Source organism: Sarcophilus harrisii, chromosome 4 (assembly GCF_902635505.1).
Source record: "Sarcophilus harrisii chromosome 4, mSarHar1.11, whole genome shotgun sequence".
Classification (NCBI taxonomy): domain Eukaryota; kingdom Metazoa; phylum Chordata; class Mammalia; order Dasyuromorphia; family Dasyuridae; genus Sarcophilus; species Sarcophilus harrisii.
In genome coordinates this window covers 428,549,463-428,563,618 of record NC_045429.1, presented here as the reverse complement: position 1 = coordinate 428,563,618, position 14,156 = coordinate 428,549,463, and the positions used below count along the sequence as shown (strand labels likewise).

The following is a 14,156-nucleotide window of genomic DNA, read 5'->3' as shown; positions in this document are numbered from 1 at the left end:
CAGCAGCCTTAGAATTTCTGGGCTCAGTTTTACTTTCCATCTCCTACCATGACATCACTTCTCCACCGGAATTTCCATTTCTGTTCTATGCTTTCTTTCTGGGATCCCCCAGATGCCCCTATAAAAAGAGAGTCCAAGCATGAGAGAGAGAACAGATCTCCAGAATCTTTCACCCTGTGCCCTGATCCACCGGCTCCTCTCTCCTCTCAGGATCATGAAGGTCTCTGTGGCTGCCCTCTCCATCCTCATGGTCATGGCCTTCAGCTCTTTGGTATCCTCTGCACCAAGTAAGTGAGCTTCCTCCTACCCTTTGTGGCTGTGCCCAGGGGGAGGTCATGGGCTGGATAGATCCTTGCTCTAACCACAGGGATCATTCTAACTTGAGAAGGAGGAGTCCTGAAAGGGAAGGGTAGGATTGATGTGCCTTGGACTTCAAGGTATTTACCTGCCCTTGACAGTATTTACTTGATAAATGTTAGATGAAGATAGGTCAGGGGGGTAAAAAGGGCACTAGGTTGAGTTCTGTGTCTAAGTCCTCATTATGGCTTTCATATGGTTTCTAGCAAGTGGCTTTGTTACCAAAGGCAGAATTGTCTGGGCAGACCTGTGAGATCCTTTCTAGCTCCTATACAACTTTTTTCAAAATGTACACAGTGAGCATGGGAGCCACTCTTCAGATTATGCTCCAGGCATAATGAGAATTATACCTGGTACTGGAGGGAAGCAAGGTAATGGAGACATGAGAGTACCCATCCCCTGTGTGCCTAGTACAGAGAGGGTCCCTGGAATGGAGTCAGGATCTAAGGAAGGGAAAGTGTGAACATGCGACCTCACTAATCTCCTGCCTCCCCTTTTTTTCCAGTGGGCTCTGACCCTCCCACCTCCTGCTGCTTCTCCTATGTCAGCCAACAGATCCAGAGAAAATTTGTGACAGACTATTATGAGACCAGCAGCCTGTGTTCCCAGCCAGCTGTGGTGTGAGTATCTATCTACTGAAATACTGCAGGGGATACAGGGAGAGATTGGAAAGAAGAACAGGAACCATTGGGCTATTTGGTCAAAGAGATGAATCAGGGCACCCAGGTGACACCTGGTGACAAGGAAAAGTAGCCCCCCAGGTTGTCTCTGGCTAAAGTTGGGTTCTCCATGGAGCCACTTATCCAGCTGATGCAACAGAAATTTTATTTCAAGAAGAGGCTTCCTGAGACACTCCCCAGTGGATAAGTCTCTAGAGAGAATGGGATTGACTCAGAAGGGTCTGACAGATATTTCTAGAGATGAGAATTTTCCCTTCTGTCCCTGCAGAGATGTGCAGGAAGCAGTCAATGCCGGACATGGAGGGAACAGAAAGAAACACTTCTTTTTCCATGATCCTTAATGTCTCCTCTCCTCCCTCCCTAGGTTCCTGACAAAAAGGGGCCGGCAGGTGTGCGCCAATCCCACTGATGCCTGGGTGCAGAGCTATGTGGAAGACCTGGAGCTGAACTGAGGGCCTCAGAGGCCTGAAACAAGGGATCTTTCTGGGAAATGGACCAAGCTGAAGAATTCCCCAGTCAGATGCATTCTCCCCAAAGTCCAGTTTTTTTGAGATGCTCTCCCTCATTATAATTCATTCTTTTCTGTGAGAATTTATGTAAATTATTTGGTGCCACCTTTGGTTATTTATTAGTACTATTGTTCCATTTCTGGAATATACCTGTTCCCCATGGGGACTTCTCTTGGCACCTTACGTGCTATTAATTAGAATCCTGAGATCATTTGCTTGATTCCATGAACATCTGTAGAATAAAAATTTGAGAGTAAAACTTTTTAAGGCTTTATCTTTTTGCTGTGGATTCAATGTTATTTGGGGTTAAAGGATTCAGAAAAAGGGGTTCTATTCTTATCATGTAAGATTCGTGTAGCATTATTGGACAGTCAAAGTTCCACAATAATTCTGTGAGTTGAATGCACTGTCATCCTTTAGTTTTGCTTTGTTGTCTTCAAAGGTGTCTTCCTATATAAGGGATTGTATAATCAAAGGAAAGTGATGATCATAGGTCAAAATGTCTGTCTCATGTGGTATTTCTCGTTTATCACCTACCCAGCAAAAGGGGGAAACACCCTTCATCTTCAGCTTTCTGCTGGAAAGATTACTTATTGCAGGGAGAGAGTCATTTGAAATTGTTCTCATTGAAAATATTTCACTCATTTGTTAGTTCTTCTCCCGATTCTGGTTACTTCTTTCAGAAACAGAAGCAAGTAAAGATGGATGCAGGGTGTTTAGTAAACCCAAAGAAATCAGGCAGTTGGGTCTGGAAAGCAGCCAGAGAGAAACTGAGCTTAAATCAATATACTACATCATCATATACTACAGGAAACTGCATGTGTCATGATAGAAGTTGGAAAAGAAGCCCAGAAAATGTGAGGCTCTGCAAGGGCTGAGGTTTGGCTCCTCAATGTGGTTTCCTCATGGGAGATAGAGTGGAGTGGAAAGAGAGAGGAGAATTGGGAGTGTGATGATGTGACAAGGATGCTGTGGGGGGAAGAAACAAACTAGAGAAGGCAACAGAGAATGATGAAGCAAGTGCAAAACCAGTTAGGAAGGAGAGTAAGGGTAGCTTTTGATTTGAATGAGTAAGCAGCATGATCTTCATACACCTTGGATATCACAACTGCCTGGGTTTTAGGAATGTGGACTTAAGCCCTGAAGGGCCATTAGTTGTCTTGGGCAATACCTTCCTTATGGAAGAAAAAACACTGGGGACCAGAGAAAGGACTTGTTCCATTTAGTCAATAATGAGAGGCAGATCCTGTTTCTGGTCCTAGATCTGCTGACTCCAGTTCAGCATAGGAAAGTTTCATTTTAAACACATTTCAGGACAATTGAAGGAGCTGCCTGTCCCACCCTACCACTTCTGAACACATTAAAGAGTACCGTTATATTCACACCCATCTCCATCTTCCACTCATACCTTGTTTTCTCTTCTTTAATATGAATTCTATTTTTATTCGATAAAATAACACCTGCTGATATCTATAATTGCTCTGTGCTTAAAATTGCCCCATAATTCCAGTCATTGTTTCATATGTACCCTTCACCCAAGAGATCCACTTTGATATTATCTCCTCCCCCATGACATTCTACTATTAAATTTTGTCAAACTCTTTTTGATATCAGAAGTCCTAAGGTTCAGTTCTGAACATAACACTACCCGGTTATAAAATTTTGAACAAGCCATCCTTCAAGAATTGATGATTATAGAGCAACTAGTCTACAAATGAGCTGATTAGAATGCTGGCTGGGGGTGATATGTGGAAAAAGATCATAGAACTAATAAGTCTCAGGGGATTAGGACTCAGGTTTTCTTGAATTCAAATCTCTATTCACTGTAGATGAAGTCTCCTAAATATATGAGACATAAGAAGACCAATTCTGCCTGTTTATAAGGTTACTGGGAAAATGATATGAAATAATCAGTGTCATAATCTTTTGTATCCTTTATGTGATATAAAATTTATATCCTTAAACTGTCAAATTGATGCAAATAAGAAGCATTACACAACATTGACTGAAATGTTTCATTGACTGCCGTGTGATCCCCATTTTGACAAAAATTCTCCCTGAGTGCCCTCTTGAAGGAGTGATGTAGGCTTCTCCATATGGAGCATTGTCAGTCAATACAAAGACGTGGAGTCAGCAGATTTGGAAAGATAGCCAACATCTGTTTCTAACTATTAGTGTGATCTTAGACAAGTCACTTCTCTCTGGAACAAGAGTTTTTTAAATTACTTTTTGCTGAAACATAGTAGTGTTGAAACAGAATTATCCTTCTAATTCTAAATCTACAATGGTAAACTCTAGGCAGTTATGATATCAAAACAGCACAAAGGTCAAATTGAATATTCTTTCATGTTCTGGGTCAACAAAACTCTCTTTCCTATTTGTTTTTGCATAGGTTTCATGTCTCTGCTGCTATTACAAGTTCACCACTTCCCCCTTAGCACCCTTGCCACCCACCACATGCGGACATCTTCCCTCTTCATCCTTCCCACCTATTTCCCCCACAATGAAACTGTCCCGGGGTGAGAACCTCAGGCTTTGACAGCAGCCTTTCCTGGGCTCAGTTTTACTTTCCATCTCCTACCATGATACCATTTCTCCACCGGAATTTCCATTTCTGTTCTATTCTTTCTTTCTGGCATCCCCCAGATTCCCCTATAAAAAGAGAGTCCAAGCATGAGAGAGAGAACAGATCTCCAGAATCTCTCAACCTGTGCCCTGGTCCACCAGCTCCTCTCTCCTTTCAAGATCATGAAGGTCTCTGTGGCTGCCCTATCCATCCTCATGGTCATGGCCTTCAGTTCTCTGGCATCCTCTGCACCAAGTAAGTGAGCTTCCCCCTGCCCTTTGTGGCTGTGCCCAGGTGGAGGTCATGAGCTGATTAGATCATTGTTCTAACCACAGGGATCATCCTGACTTGAGAAGGAGGAGTCCTGAAAGGGAAGGGTAGGATTTATGTGCCTTGGACTTCAAGGTATTAACATGCCCTTGACAGTATTTGGTAGTTAAATGTTAGATGGAGATAGGAGAGGGAGAAAAAAGGGCACTAGGTTGAGTTCTGTGTCTGGCTGAATTCTCATTCTGGCTCTGCCACTAATTACTCATATGGTTCCTAGCAAGCAGCTTTCTTGCCAAAGACAGGAATTGTCTGGGCAGACCTGTGAGATTCTTTCTAGCTCCCACACTGTTATTTGTTTTGTTCAAAATGTACACAGTGAGCATGGGAGCCGCTCTACAGATTATGCTCCAGGCATAGTGAGAATCATACCGGGTATTGGAGAGAAGTGGGGTAAGGGAGACATGAGATTACCCGTCCTCTGTGTGCCTAGTTCAGAGAGGGTCCCTGTGATGGAGTCCACAGCTAAGGAAGGGAAGGTGTGAACATGTGATCTCACTAATTTCCTGCCTCCCTTCTTTTCTTTCCAGTGGGCTCTGACCCTCCCACCTCCTGCTGCTTCTCCTATGTCAGCCAACAGATCCAGAGAAAATTTGTGACAGACTATTATGAGACCAGCAGCCTGTGTTCCCAGCCAGCTGTGGTGTGAGTATCTATCTACTGAAATTCTCCAGGGGATACAGGGAGAAGTTGGAAAGAAGAAATGGGACCATTGGGTTATTTGGTCAAAGAGATGAATCAGGTCACCCAGGTGACACCTGATGACAAGGAAAAGTAGCCTCCCAGGTTGTCTCTGGCTAAAATTGGGTTCTCCATGGAGCTACTTATCCAGGTGATGCAACAGAAATTTTATTTCAAGAAGGGACTTCCTGAGACACTCCCCGGTGGACAAGTCTCTAGAGAAAATGGGATTGACACAGAAGGGTCTGACAGATATTTCTAGAGATGAGAATTTTCCCTTCTGTCCCTGCAGAGATGTGCAGGAAGCAGTCAATGCTGGACATGGAGGGAACAGAAGGAAACACATCTTCTTTCATGATCTTTAATCTCTCCTCCCCTCCCTCCCCAGGTTCCTGACCAAAAGGGGCCGGCAGGTGTGCGCCAATCCCACCGATGCCTGGGTGCAGAGCTATGTGGAAGATCTGGAGCTGAACTGAGGGGCTCAGAGGCCTGAAACAGGGAATCTTTGTGGGAAATGAACCAAGCTGAAGAATTCCCCAGTCAGATGCATTCTCCCCACAGTTCAGCCTTCCTTGTCCCCTGTGATAATTCATTCTTCTCTGTGAAACTTAATGTATGGAATTTATTTCATAGTGACTTTGGGTATTTATTAGTTCTATTGTTCCATTTCTGGAAGACAACTGGTCCCAGTGGGATCCTCTTTTATCATCCTGGCCTCTCTTCCTGAGACACTTTTGGATCCCCTGCTCTGTTCCATGAACATCTATAGTATGAAGATTTCAAAATAAAAGTTTTCAAAACCATATCTCTTTGGTGTAGTTTCAATGTCTTTTGGGGATGAGGGGGTTAGGTGAAGGGGTTTTGCTCTTTATACATAAGATTGGATAGCATCATTGGACAACCAGAGTTCTGTAATAGCTGTGAGTTGAATGACCTGCCATCTTACTTTAAGTCAATAGGTTGACTCCTCAAATCCCAGATTGAGCCCTGTTGGGAAATAAGCTTTCAGGACCAGAGAAGCAACATGGCTACTGCTCTGATCTGATAAGACCACTCAGGGAGTCTTGTGATCTGTTTTGGTATCCACAGTTTCAGCAGAATATTGGATAGCTGGATATTGTCCAAAGGCAGGCACTCAAGGATGTCAGGTGCCTAGAATCAGAAGAGGATGATTTGAAGGAACTAGGGACAGTCAGTGGGGAAAAGAGAAGAGCCATGATTTCTGCTTTCAAGTATTGGAAAAATTGAGATGATTGCTTTCTAGGATAGAAACAAAGGCAAAGGGTGAAATTTGTTAGGATCTAAATTGGGCCTGACATTAGGAAAAACTTCTTAAGATTCCTAGCTGTCAGTCTGGAACTATGCTCAAAAAATTATTGAACTGTGCATACCCTTTGACCCAGCAGTGTTTCTACTGGGCTTATCTTCCAGAGAGATCGTAAAGAAGGTAAAAGGACCTGTATGTGTAAAAATGATTGTGGCAGCCCTCTTTGTAGTGGCTAGAAACAAACTGAGTAAATGCCCATCAATTGGAGAATGGCTGAATAAGTTATGGTACATGAATGTTATGGAATATTATTGCTCTATAAGAAATGATCAGTAGGGAGACTTCAGAGAGGCTTGAGGGACTTAAAGAACTGAGGCAAAGTGAAATGAGCAAAACCAGGAGATCACTGTACACTGCAACACTATTATATGATGGTCAATTCTGCTGGACCTGACTCTTTCTAATAATGAGATGACTGAGGCCAGTTTCAATGATCTTGTGAGGAAGAGAGCCATCTACACCCAGAGAGAGGACTGTGGGAACTGAGTGGATCACAACACAATGTTCTCATTATTTTTGTTGTTATTTATTTGCATTTTGTTTTCTTATTCATTTTCTTTCCTTTTTGATCTGATCTTTCTTGTGCAGCAAGATAATTGTACAAATATGTTTACATATATTGGCTTTAACATATATAATATATGTTGGATTACTTGCTATCTAGGGGAGCGGGTCATTGCACCAAATGATTTCTACACAAAGGACAGGGTACTCATAAAATCTGAACTCAATTGCATGTGAGTGAGAGCCTTGTTTCTGTCTAAAATTCAAGGAAAAAGAAGTTCTCTTTCTCTCTGTAGACAAGGGGGAATGCTTAAAGCTCAGGCTGGATTCCTCTTCTCTCTTTTTTCTTGGGTCAGGAGTGTATAGTGATACCTTCTTCCCTCCTCTCTTTCCTTTCTCTCCCAGAGCTCCAGTGTTCTACTAAAAATTTAAATAAGATGTTGCTATAGTTTTACTGCAGCACTGAACCTTTGGTTCTCTATCTTTTAAAGAAAAACTCTTGTGGATCTCTGTAGCCCCTTGAATCTCTCTATGTCCTATGTGATTCAGTTTAGGTAGTGGGTCACTGAGGATGAAAAAGGGAGAGTGACTCATGACTCTCAGCATAGGAAGCCCTGAGCCTAGAAAATAATTGCAGTCTAAGTCTAACTGAAGTCAAGGTAAGGTTCTGAAAACTCAACCATTCATCAGAAGAAAGTAACATGAATATTTTTGTCAGAGTGTCTCTCAAATTGCCATGACTCTCACATATTATTAATAAGTTAATTATTTTTTATTCTGAATAACAAAACATCAAGAAATGTAAACATTTTAACACATGAAGAACAGAAAAGAGGAGGGTATATGAATCTGTGACCTTCTTCTCTATACAGCTGGTGTTTTTAGGAATGTGTTGAGTTTATCACAATAGTAAATCATCTCCCTTACTTGTTTGTCTCCCCTTCTAAAATTCCTTTTCTCTTCTTAATTTTCATTATTGTTCTTTCCTTTCTTTCTCTTAGTTTTGCATTGCTGTCATTTGCCTCAAAGAAGTCTTGATATAGAAGAACTGTATATAATCAAAGGAAAGTGATGATCATAGATCAAAATGTCTGTCTCAAGTGGTATTTCTCGTCTATCATCTCACCTATCCCACCAAAAGGGGAAACACCCTCCATCTTCAGCCTTCTGCTGGAAAGATTACTTATTGCAGGGAGTCATTTGAATTTGTTCTCATTGAAAATATTTCACCCATTTGCTAGTTCTTCTCCAGATTCTCGTTACTTTATTCATAAATAGAAGCAAGTGAGCATGGATTTAGGATGTTTAGCAAACCCTAAGAAATCAGGCAGTTGGGACTGGAAAGCAGCCAGAGAAAAATTGAGCTTAGACCAATATGTCATGTCATATATTACAAGAAACTGCATGTGTCATGGGGGAAGTTGGAAACTGAAAAAGGACCCCAGGAAATGTAAGGTTGTGCAAGAGCTGACGTTTTGCTCCTCAATGTAGTTTCCTCATGGAAGATAGAGTAGAGTGGACAGAGAGAGGAAAATTGTGTGTGTGGTGGTGTGACAAGGGTGCTGTGGGGGAAGTAATAAATTAGACAAGGCAACAGAGAATGATGAAGCAAGTGCAAAACCAATTAGAAAGGAGAGTGAGGATGGCTTTTGATTTGAATGAGTAAGCAGCATGATCTTCATACAACTTGGATATCACAGCTGCCTGGGTTTTAAGAGTGTAGACTTAGAATTTGAAGGACCATTATTTGTCTTGGACAACACCCTCCTTATGCAGGAAAAAACACTGGGGCTCAGAGAAAGGGCTTGTCCCATTTGGTGACTCCAGTAGTGAGAGGCAGATGCTGTATCTGGTCCCAGATCTGCTGATTCCAGTTCAGGATAGGAAAGCTGCATCTTAAACAAATTTTGGGACAATTGAAGGGTGCCTGTCCTACCCTACTATTTCTGAACACATTAAAGGGTACCATTATATCCACTGCCATCTCCATCTCCACACCTTTTCTCTTCTTTAACATAAATTCTATTTTTACTGGATAAAACTGCATCTACTGATATCTATGATTATTATGTACTTAAAACTGCCCCATAATTCTAGTCATTGTTTCATATGTACACTCCTCCCTAGGGTTGCCTCTTCTCCCATGACAGTGTCCTATTTAATTTTGTCAAACCCTGCCTGAAGTCAGAAGTCCTAAAGGTTGAGCCCTGAACATATCAGTTCCTGGTTATTAAAAATTTAAGAAGCCATCCAGCAAAAATTGATAAATATAGAGCAATTAGTTTTCAAATTATCTAATTAGAATGTTGACTGGGGCTCCTGTGAGGTAAAAGATCACACGACTAATAAGTCTTGATCAGATTAGGAGTCATCTTCTTGATTTCAGACCTCAAGTCTCCTAAAAAGATGAGATATGAAAATATCATTTCTGCCTGCTTTATAAGGTTACTGTGAAGATGATATGAGATAATTTGTGTCATAATCTTGTATATCCTTTATGTGATATAAAATGTGTATCCTTAAACTGCCAAAGTGATACAAATTAAAAGCAAATGCAACAAAGCAGACAGAAGGATGGAATCCTCATTTCATTGACTGGTTCGAAATCACCATTTTCACCAGAATTTTCCCTGAGTGCCCTTGAAGGACTAATGTTGGTTTACAGACATTATCTGTAAATACAAAAATGTGGAGTCAGCATATCTGGAAATGTATCCAGGATCTTTTTCTAACTACTAGTGTCATCTTGGACAAGTCACTTCTCTCTGGAACAAGACTTTTTTTTTTTTTTTTTTGCTGGAACATAAGAGTTTTGAATCAGAATTATCCTTCTAACTCTAAATCTACAATGGTAAAATCTAGGCAGTTATGATATCAAAACAGCATGAAGATCAGATTGAATATTCTTTCATATTTTTGGTCAACAAACCTTTCTTTCTTATTTGTTTTTGCATAGGTTTCATCTGCTTCTGCAGCTATCACAAGTTCACCACTTCCCCCTTAGCACCCTTGCTACCCAACACATGCAGACATCTTCCCTCTTCACCCCCCCTCCTATTTCTCCCACAGTGGCTCAGTTTTACTTTCCATCTCCTACCATGATATCACTTCTCCACCGGAATTTCCATTTCTGTTCTATTCTTTTTTGTGGGATCCCCCAGATGCCCCTATAAAAAGAGGCTCCAAGCATGAGCCAGAAGCACAGATCTCCAGAATCTCTCAACCTGTGCCCTGATCCACCAGCTCCTCTCTCCTCTCAGGATCATGAAGGTCTCTGTGGCTGCTCTCTCCATCCTCATGATCATGGCCTTCAGCTCTCTGGCATCTTCTGCACCAAGTAAGTGAGCTTCCTCCTGCCCTTTGTGGCTATGCCCAGGGGAAGGTCATGGGCTGGATAGATCGTTGCTCTAACCTCAGGGATCATCCTAACTTGAGAAGGAGGAGTCCTGAAAGGGAAGGATAGGATTTATGTGCTTTGGATTCCAACGTATTTACCTGCCCTTGACAGTATTTTCTTGTTCAATATTAGATGGAGATAGGACGGGGGAGGGGGCAAAAAGGGCACTAGACTGAGTTCTGTGTCTGGCTGAATTCTCATTCTGGTTCTGCCACTAATTACTCAAGTGATTTTTAGCAAGTGGCTTTCTTACCAAAGGCAGGAATTGTCTGGGTAGACCTGTGAGATCCTTTCTAGCTCCCACAAAAATTGTTTTTTTTTTTTTTCCAAAATGTACACAGTGAGCATGGGAGCCACTCTTCTGATTCTCTTCTAGGCACAGTGAGAATCACACCTAGTATTGGAGGATAGTAGGGAGGTATTGCTCCTAATACAGAGTGTCTCCCTGGGATGGAGTCAGCCGCTAAGTATTGTAATGTGTGATCATGACCTCATTAATCACCTGCTTCCCCTTTCTTTCCAGTGGGCTCTGACCCTCCCATCTCCTGCTGCTTCTCCTATGTCAGCCAACAGATCCAGAGAAAATTTGTGACAGACTATTATGAGACCAGCAGCCTGTGTTCCCAGCCAGCTGTGGTGTGAGTATCAACCCAGGGAAGTTCTTGAGGGGATACAGGAAGAGAGGATAGAAAATGGAAATTAAGTCATTGGGCTACTTGGCCAAATAGATGAACCAGGTCACCTAGGTGACTCTTGGTGACAAGGAAAAGTAGTCCCCCACATGGTCTCTGGTCAAGGTGGGGTTGCATCAGTTGATGCAACAAGTTTTTTATGTCAAGAGGAAACTTCCTTAGAGATTCCCCACTGCACAGGTCTTTAGAAAGAACCTGAATGACTCAGTTGGATCTCAGATATATTGCTAGAAGTAAAGATTGTCCCCTAAGGCCATGCAGAGATATGCAGGATGTGGTCAGTGCTGGACATAGAGGGAATAGAAGGAAACAGCTCTTCTTCCATGATTGCTAATCTCTCTTCCTCTTCCTCCCCAGGTTCCTGACCAAAAGGGGCCGGCAGGTGTGCGCCAATCCCACTGATGCCTGGGTGCAGAACTATGTGGAAGACCTGGAGCTAAACTGAGGGGCCTGGGAGAAAGGACAATGAATCATAAAGGAAAATGGATCAAACTGATGAATTCCCCAGTCAGATGCATTCTCTCCAGCCTTTCTGAGATATTCTCTCCTATTTTAATTCATTTTTCTCTATGAGACTTAATTTATGTAATTTATTTGGTGTCCACTTTGGGTATTTGTTTTTGCTATTTGCACTTCAGGAAGTCAACTGTTCCCCATGGGAAAATCTATTAGCCTTCTGGCCTCTCTTTGTTAGGATCTTTTGGGTCACCTGCTGGATTCCATGAATACCTGCAGCACAATTTTGGAATAAAACTTTTCAAATCCATACCCTTTTTTCTCATTTATTTATTTATTTGAAATGTAAAACAAGAAATAAAATAGGAAAAAATGAGAGAAATGCAACAACAACTAATTGTCATTTGCCCAGGAGAACATTGGGCAGTATTCAAAATGTGAAACAATAAATTTCCATTTGGAGAAAGCATATATAATAATATAATAATAAAAGACATTGTATTTGTAACTCTTTGCTTTCTTGTAGGTTTTCTTTTATTTTCTGTTAATTTTTACTTTATCCCTTTTTTCCCCCTTTCTTCCTCCTTACCTCCCCCAAGCTGGTTGCAATTAAACATGGATATTATGTGTACATATAATATATATGTATACATGCATATGTGCACACATATGTGCATACACATACATACACCTACATATCTACTTACACATGTACACATATATATATATACACATATGTACACAAAAATCTAAAACAATATTAATATGGCTGACACATAATATAGATTTCTCTCTTGATTGAATCTTTTTAATGATTGATTTTTTCTAAGATCAATGATTACTACCCCTACTTTTTTCCTAATAAATTCTACTCCTGATCATTGTTATGTTTGTGTATATCTCTTATTTCTTATCCCTGTTATCTCTTCTACTTTGCTTCTACCTGTTAGCTTACATTATTCTAACTTAACCTAGTCCTCAAATCCTCTATGGATCCCTCCTTTATTTCCCCTCTCCCCCTTTCCTTCTTTATCCCATTCCCATTAACCCATCCATCTTATTTCCCTCCTGTAAATCTCAACACCTTTCTGCACCCCATCTTATCCTATGCTTCCCTTAGTCTCTTGCTTTTTCTCTTTCCTATTAATTTACACACCTTATTCCATTCCCATTAATTTATACATGTCTATACTTCACCTTATCCTATTCCTTCTCCCTTATTTCTTTATGATTTTGGACAGTGCTATACCTTTCTTGACATATATATATATATATATATATATATATATATATATATATAGCATCATTGAACAACAAGAATCCTGTGATTGCTCTGTGGTTTGAGTGAACTAACATCCTAGCTAAAGTCAGTAGATTGACTCCCCAAATGCCAGATTATCCCATATTAAGACATAAGCTTCCAGGAATAAAGAGGTAATATTCCTATTTTTCTGATTTGATAAGGTCACACACAGACTCTTGTGGTCAGTTTTGTATCCACAATTTCAGAAGAACATTGGGAAGCTGGAGATTGTCTAGAGGAAGGCAATAAAGAACTTCAAGTGCCTAGAATCCCAAGAAGATGATTTAAAGGAACAAGGAATGGTCAGTGGGGAAAAGAGAAGAGCTTCATCAGCCATAATTTCTATTGGGAAGAAGCTTCTATGGAAAGCTTTGTGCCTTGGAGGATTCGACAGGAAGGAAAATTCATTCATGGTGGGCTTCATGTCCTTTAAGATCTTTCCAGCTCCAAATCCTTGCTTCTGCAGTCCAGATCTCCAATTCTTAGGGGGCTTTGAAGTCTCCATGGAACGGACTTTTCTCTAAACAGCCCTTTGAAATAGGCAGGACTATTACTATCTCCATTAGACAGATGATGAAATTGAGGCTCTGAAAGATTCATTGATTTTTTTTCTACCACAAAGTGTCAAAGGTTGAATTCTAATACTGTTCTACACTTTGAATTCCAGCATAATTTCTACTTTCTCAGATTAGTCTGGAATGGCTTCCACAGGAAATAAAAATGAATCAAGCCTGTTGTATCCCTAAGAGTTAAGTCAGTCTCAAAATGGTCCCCGGGGAGAAAAAGTGAGAAAAATATAAAGACTCGTCTATGTTTCTCTTGGTGTCTTTTGACAATTTAATTTTATTTTTGTCAGTAGATATTTTATATAATTCATTTCTGGATGTCTCTTGTCATCATCTGCAGAAAAAAAGATTTTAAAATGAAAGAGAACAGGCTCAGCAAAGCTCAGGAAATGTAAAGGATTAGGAAAGGGAAGTGTTAGTGTCTAAAGGCTGGATTGATTGACTAATTGCCCAGCGTCACTCTCGTCAGTTTCAGGGGCAGGATTTGGACCTCAGCCTCCCTGACTCTAAGTTCTGCCTTTTAAACATTGCACCACATCACTTCTGCACAAAGTTCAAGGCACCCACAGAATCTGATCTCAATTATATGTGGGTGGGATTCTTGTTTTCTGTCTCAAATTCAAGGAAAAAGAAGTCTTCTTTCTATTTGTGACAAGAGGGAATGCTAATCCAGGCTGAATTCCCCTTCTCTCTTCTTTCTGAGGTCAGGATTGCGTGGTGAGACCCTCTTCCCTTCTCTTTTCCCTTCATCTCACAGAGCTCCAGTGTTCTAGTGAAAGTCTAAATAAGAT

At 41.0% G+C, this 14,156-nt stretch overlaps 3 protein-coding genes across 3 annotated transcripts; all 3 read left to right on the top strand.

The window, feature by feature from the left end:
• LOC100917263 (C-C motif chemokine 4-like) lies at positions 1-1,810 on the top strand. Its single transcript, XM_003770436.4, has 3 exons — positions 1-287; positions 863-977; positions 1,402-1,810. The coding sequence occupies exons 1-3, from the start codon at positions 140-142 to the stop codon at positions 1,487-1,489; spliced, it is 351 nt and encodes a 116-aa protein (XP_003770484.3). The 5' UTR covers positions 1-139; the 3' UTR covers positions 1,490-1,810.
• Positions 1,811-4,023: 2,213 nt separating this feature from the next.
• Positions 4,024-5,917, top strand: LOC100917003 (C-C motif chemokine 4-like). Its single transcript, XM_031967574.1, has 3 exons — positions 4,024-4,367; positions 4,970-5,084; positions 5,509-5,917. Exons 1-3 carry the CDS (start codon positions 4,220-4,222, stop codon positions 5,594-5,596), a joined length of 351 nt encoding a protein of 116 aa, XP_031823434.1. The 5' UTR covers positions 4,024-4,219; the 3' UTR covers positions 5,597-5,917.
• A 4,053-nt stretch (positions 5,918-9,970) lies between these two features.
• On the top strand, positions 9,971-11,982 carry LOC100916737 (C-C motif chemokine 4-like). Its single transcript, XM_003770434.4, has 3 exons — positions 9,971-10,288; positions 10,872-10,986; positions 11,398-11,982. Exons 1-3 carry the CDS (start codon positions 10,216-10,218, stop codon positions 11,483-11,485), a joined length of 276 nt encoding a protein of 91 aa, XP_003770482.1. The 5' UTR covers positions 9,971-10,215; the 3' UTR covers positions 11,486-11,982.
• The last annotated feature ends 2,174 nt before the right edge of the window (positions 11,983-14,156 follow it).

What these genes read in the sequence shown, in the direction of transcription:
- LOC100917003 (XM_031967574.1), top strand. Translation starts at nt 4,220, where the DNA reads ATGAGAGAGAGAACAGATCTCCAGAATCTCTCAACCTGTGCCCTGGTC. An exon ending in TCTGGCATCCTCTGCACCAA is followed by an intron (nt 4,368 to 4,969) that starts GTAAGTGAGCTT and finishes TTTTCTTTCCAG; the next exon opens with TGGGCTCTGACCCTCCCACC. An exon ending in TGTTCCCAGCCAGCTGTGGT is followed by an intron (nt 5,085 to 5,508) that starts GTGAGTATCTAT and finishes CTCCCTCCCCAG; the next exon opens with GTTCCTGACCAAAAGGGGCC.
- LOC100917263 (XM_003770436.4), top strand. Translation starts at nt 140, where the DNA reads ATGAGAGAGAGAACAGATCTCCAGAATCTTTCACCCTGTGCCCTGATC. An exon ending in TTTGGTATCCTCTGCACCAA is followed by an intron (nt 288 to 862) that starts GTAAGTGAGCTT and finishes CTTTTTTTCCAG; the next exon opens with TGGGCTCTGACCCTCCCACC. An exon ending in TGTTCCCAGCCAGCTGTGGT is followed by an intron (nt 978 to 1,401) that starts GTGAGTATCTAT and finishes CTCCCTCCCTAG; the next exon opens with GTTCCTGACAAAAAGGGGCC.
- LOC100916737 (XM_003770434.4), top strand. Translation starts at nt 10,216, where the DNA reads ATGAAGGTCTCTGTGGCTGCTCTCTCCATCCTCATGATCATGGCCTTC. An exon ending in TCTGGCATCTTCTGCACCAA is followed by an intron (nt 10,289 to 10,871) that starts GTAAGTGAGCTT and finishes CTTTCTTTCCAG; the next exon opens with TGGGCTCTGACCCTCCCATC. An exon ending in TGTTCCCAGCCAGCTGTGGT is followed by an intron (nt 10,987 to 11,397) that starts GTGAGTATCAAC and finishes CTTCCTCCCCAG; the next exon opens with GTTCCTGACCAAAAGGGGCC.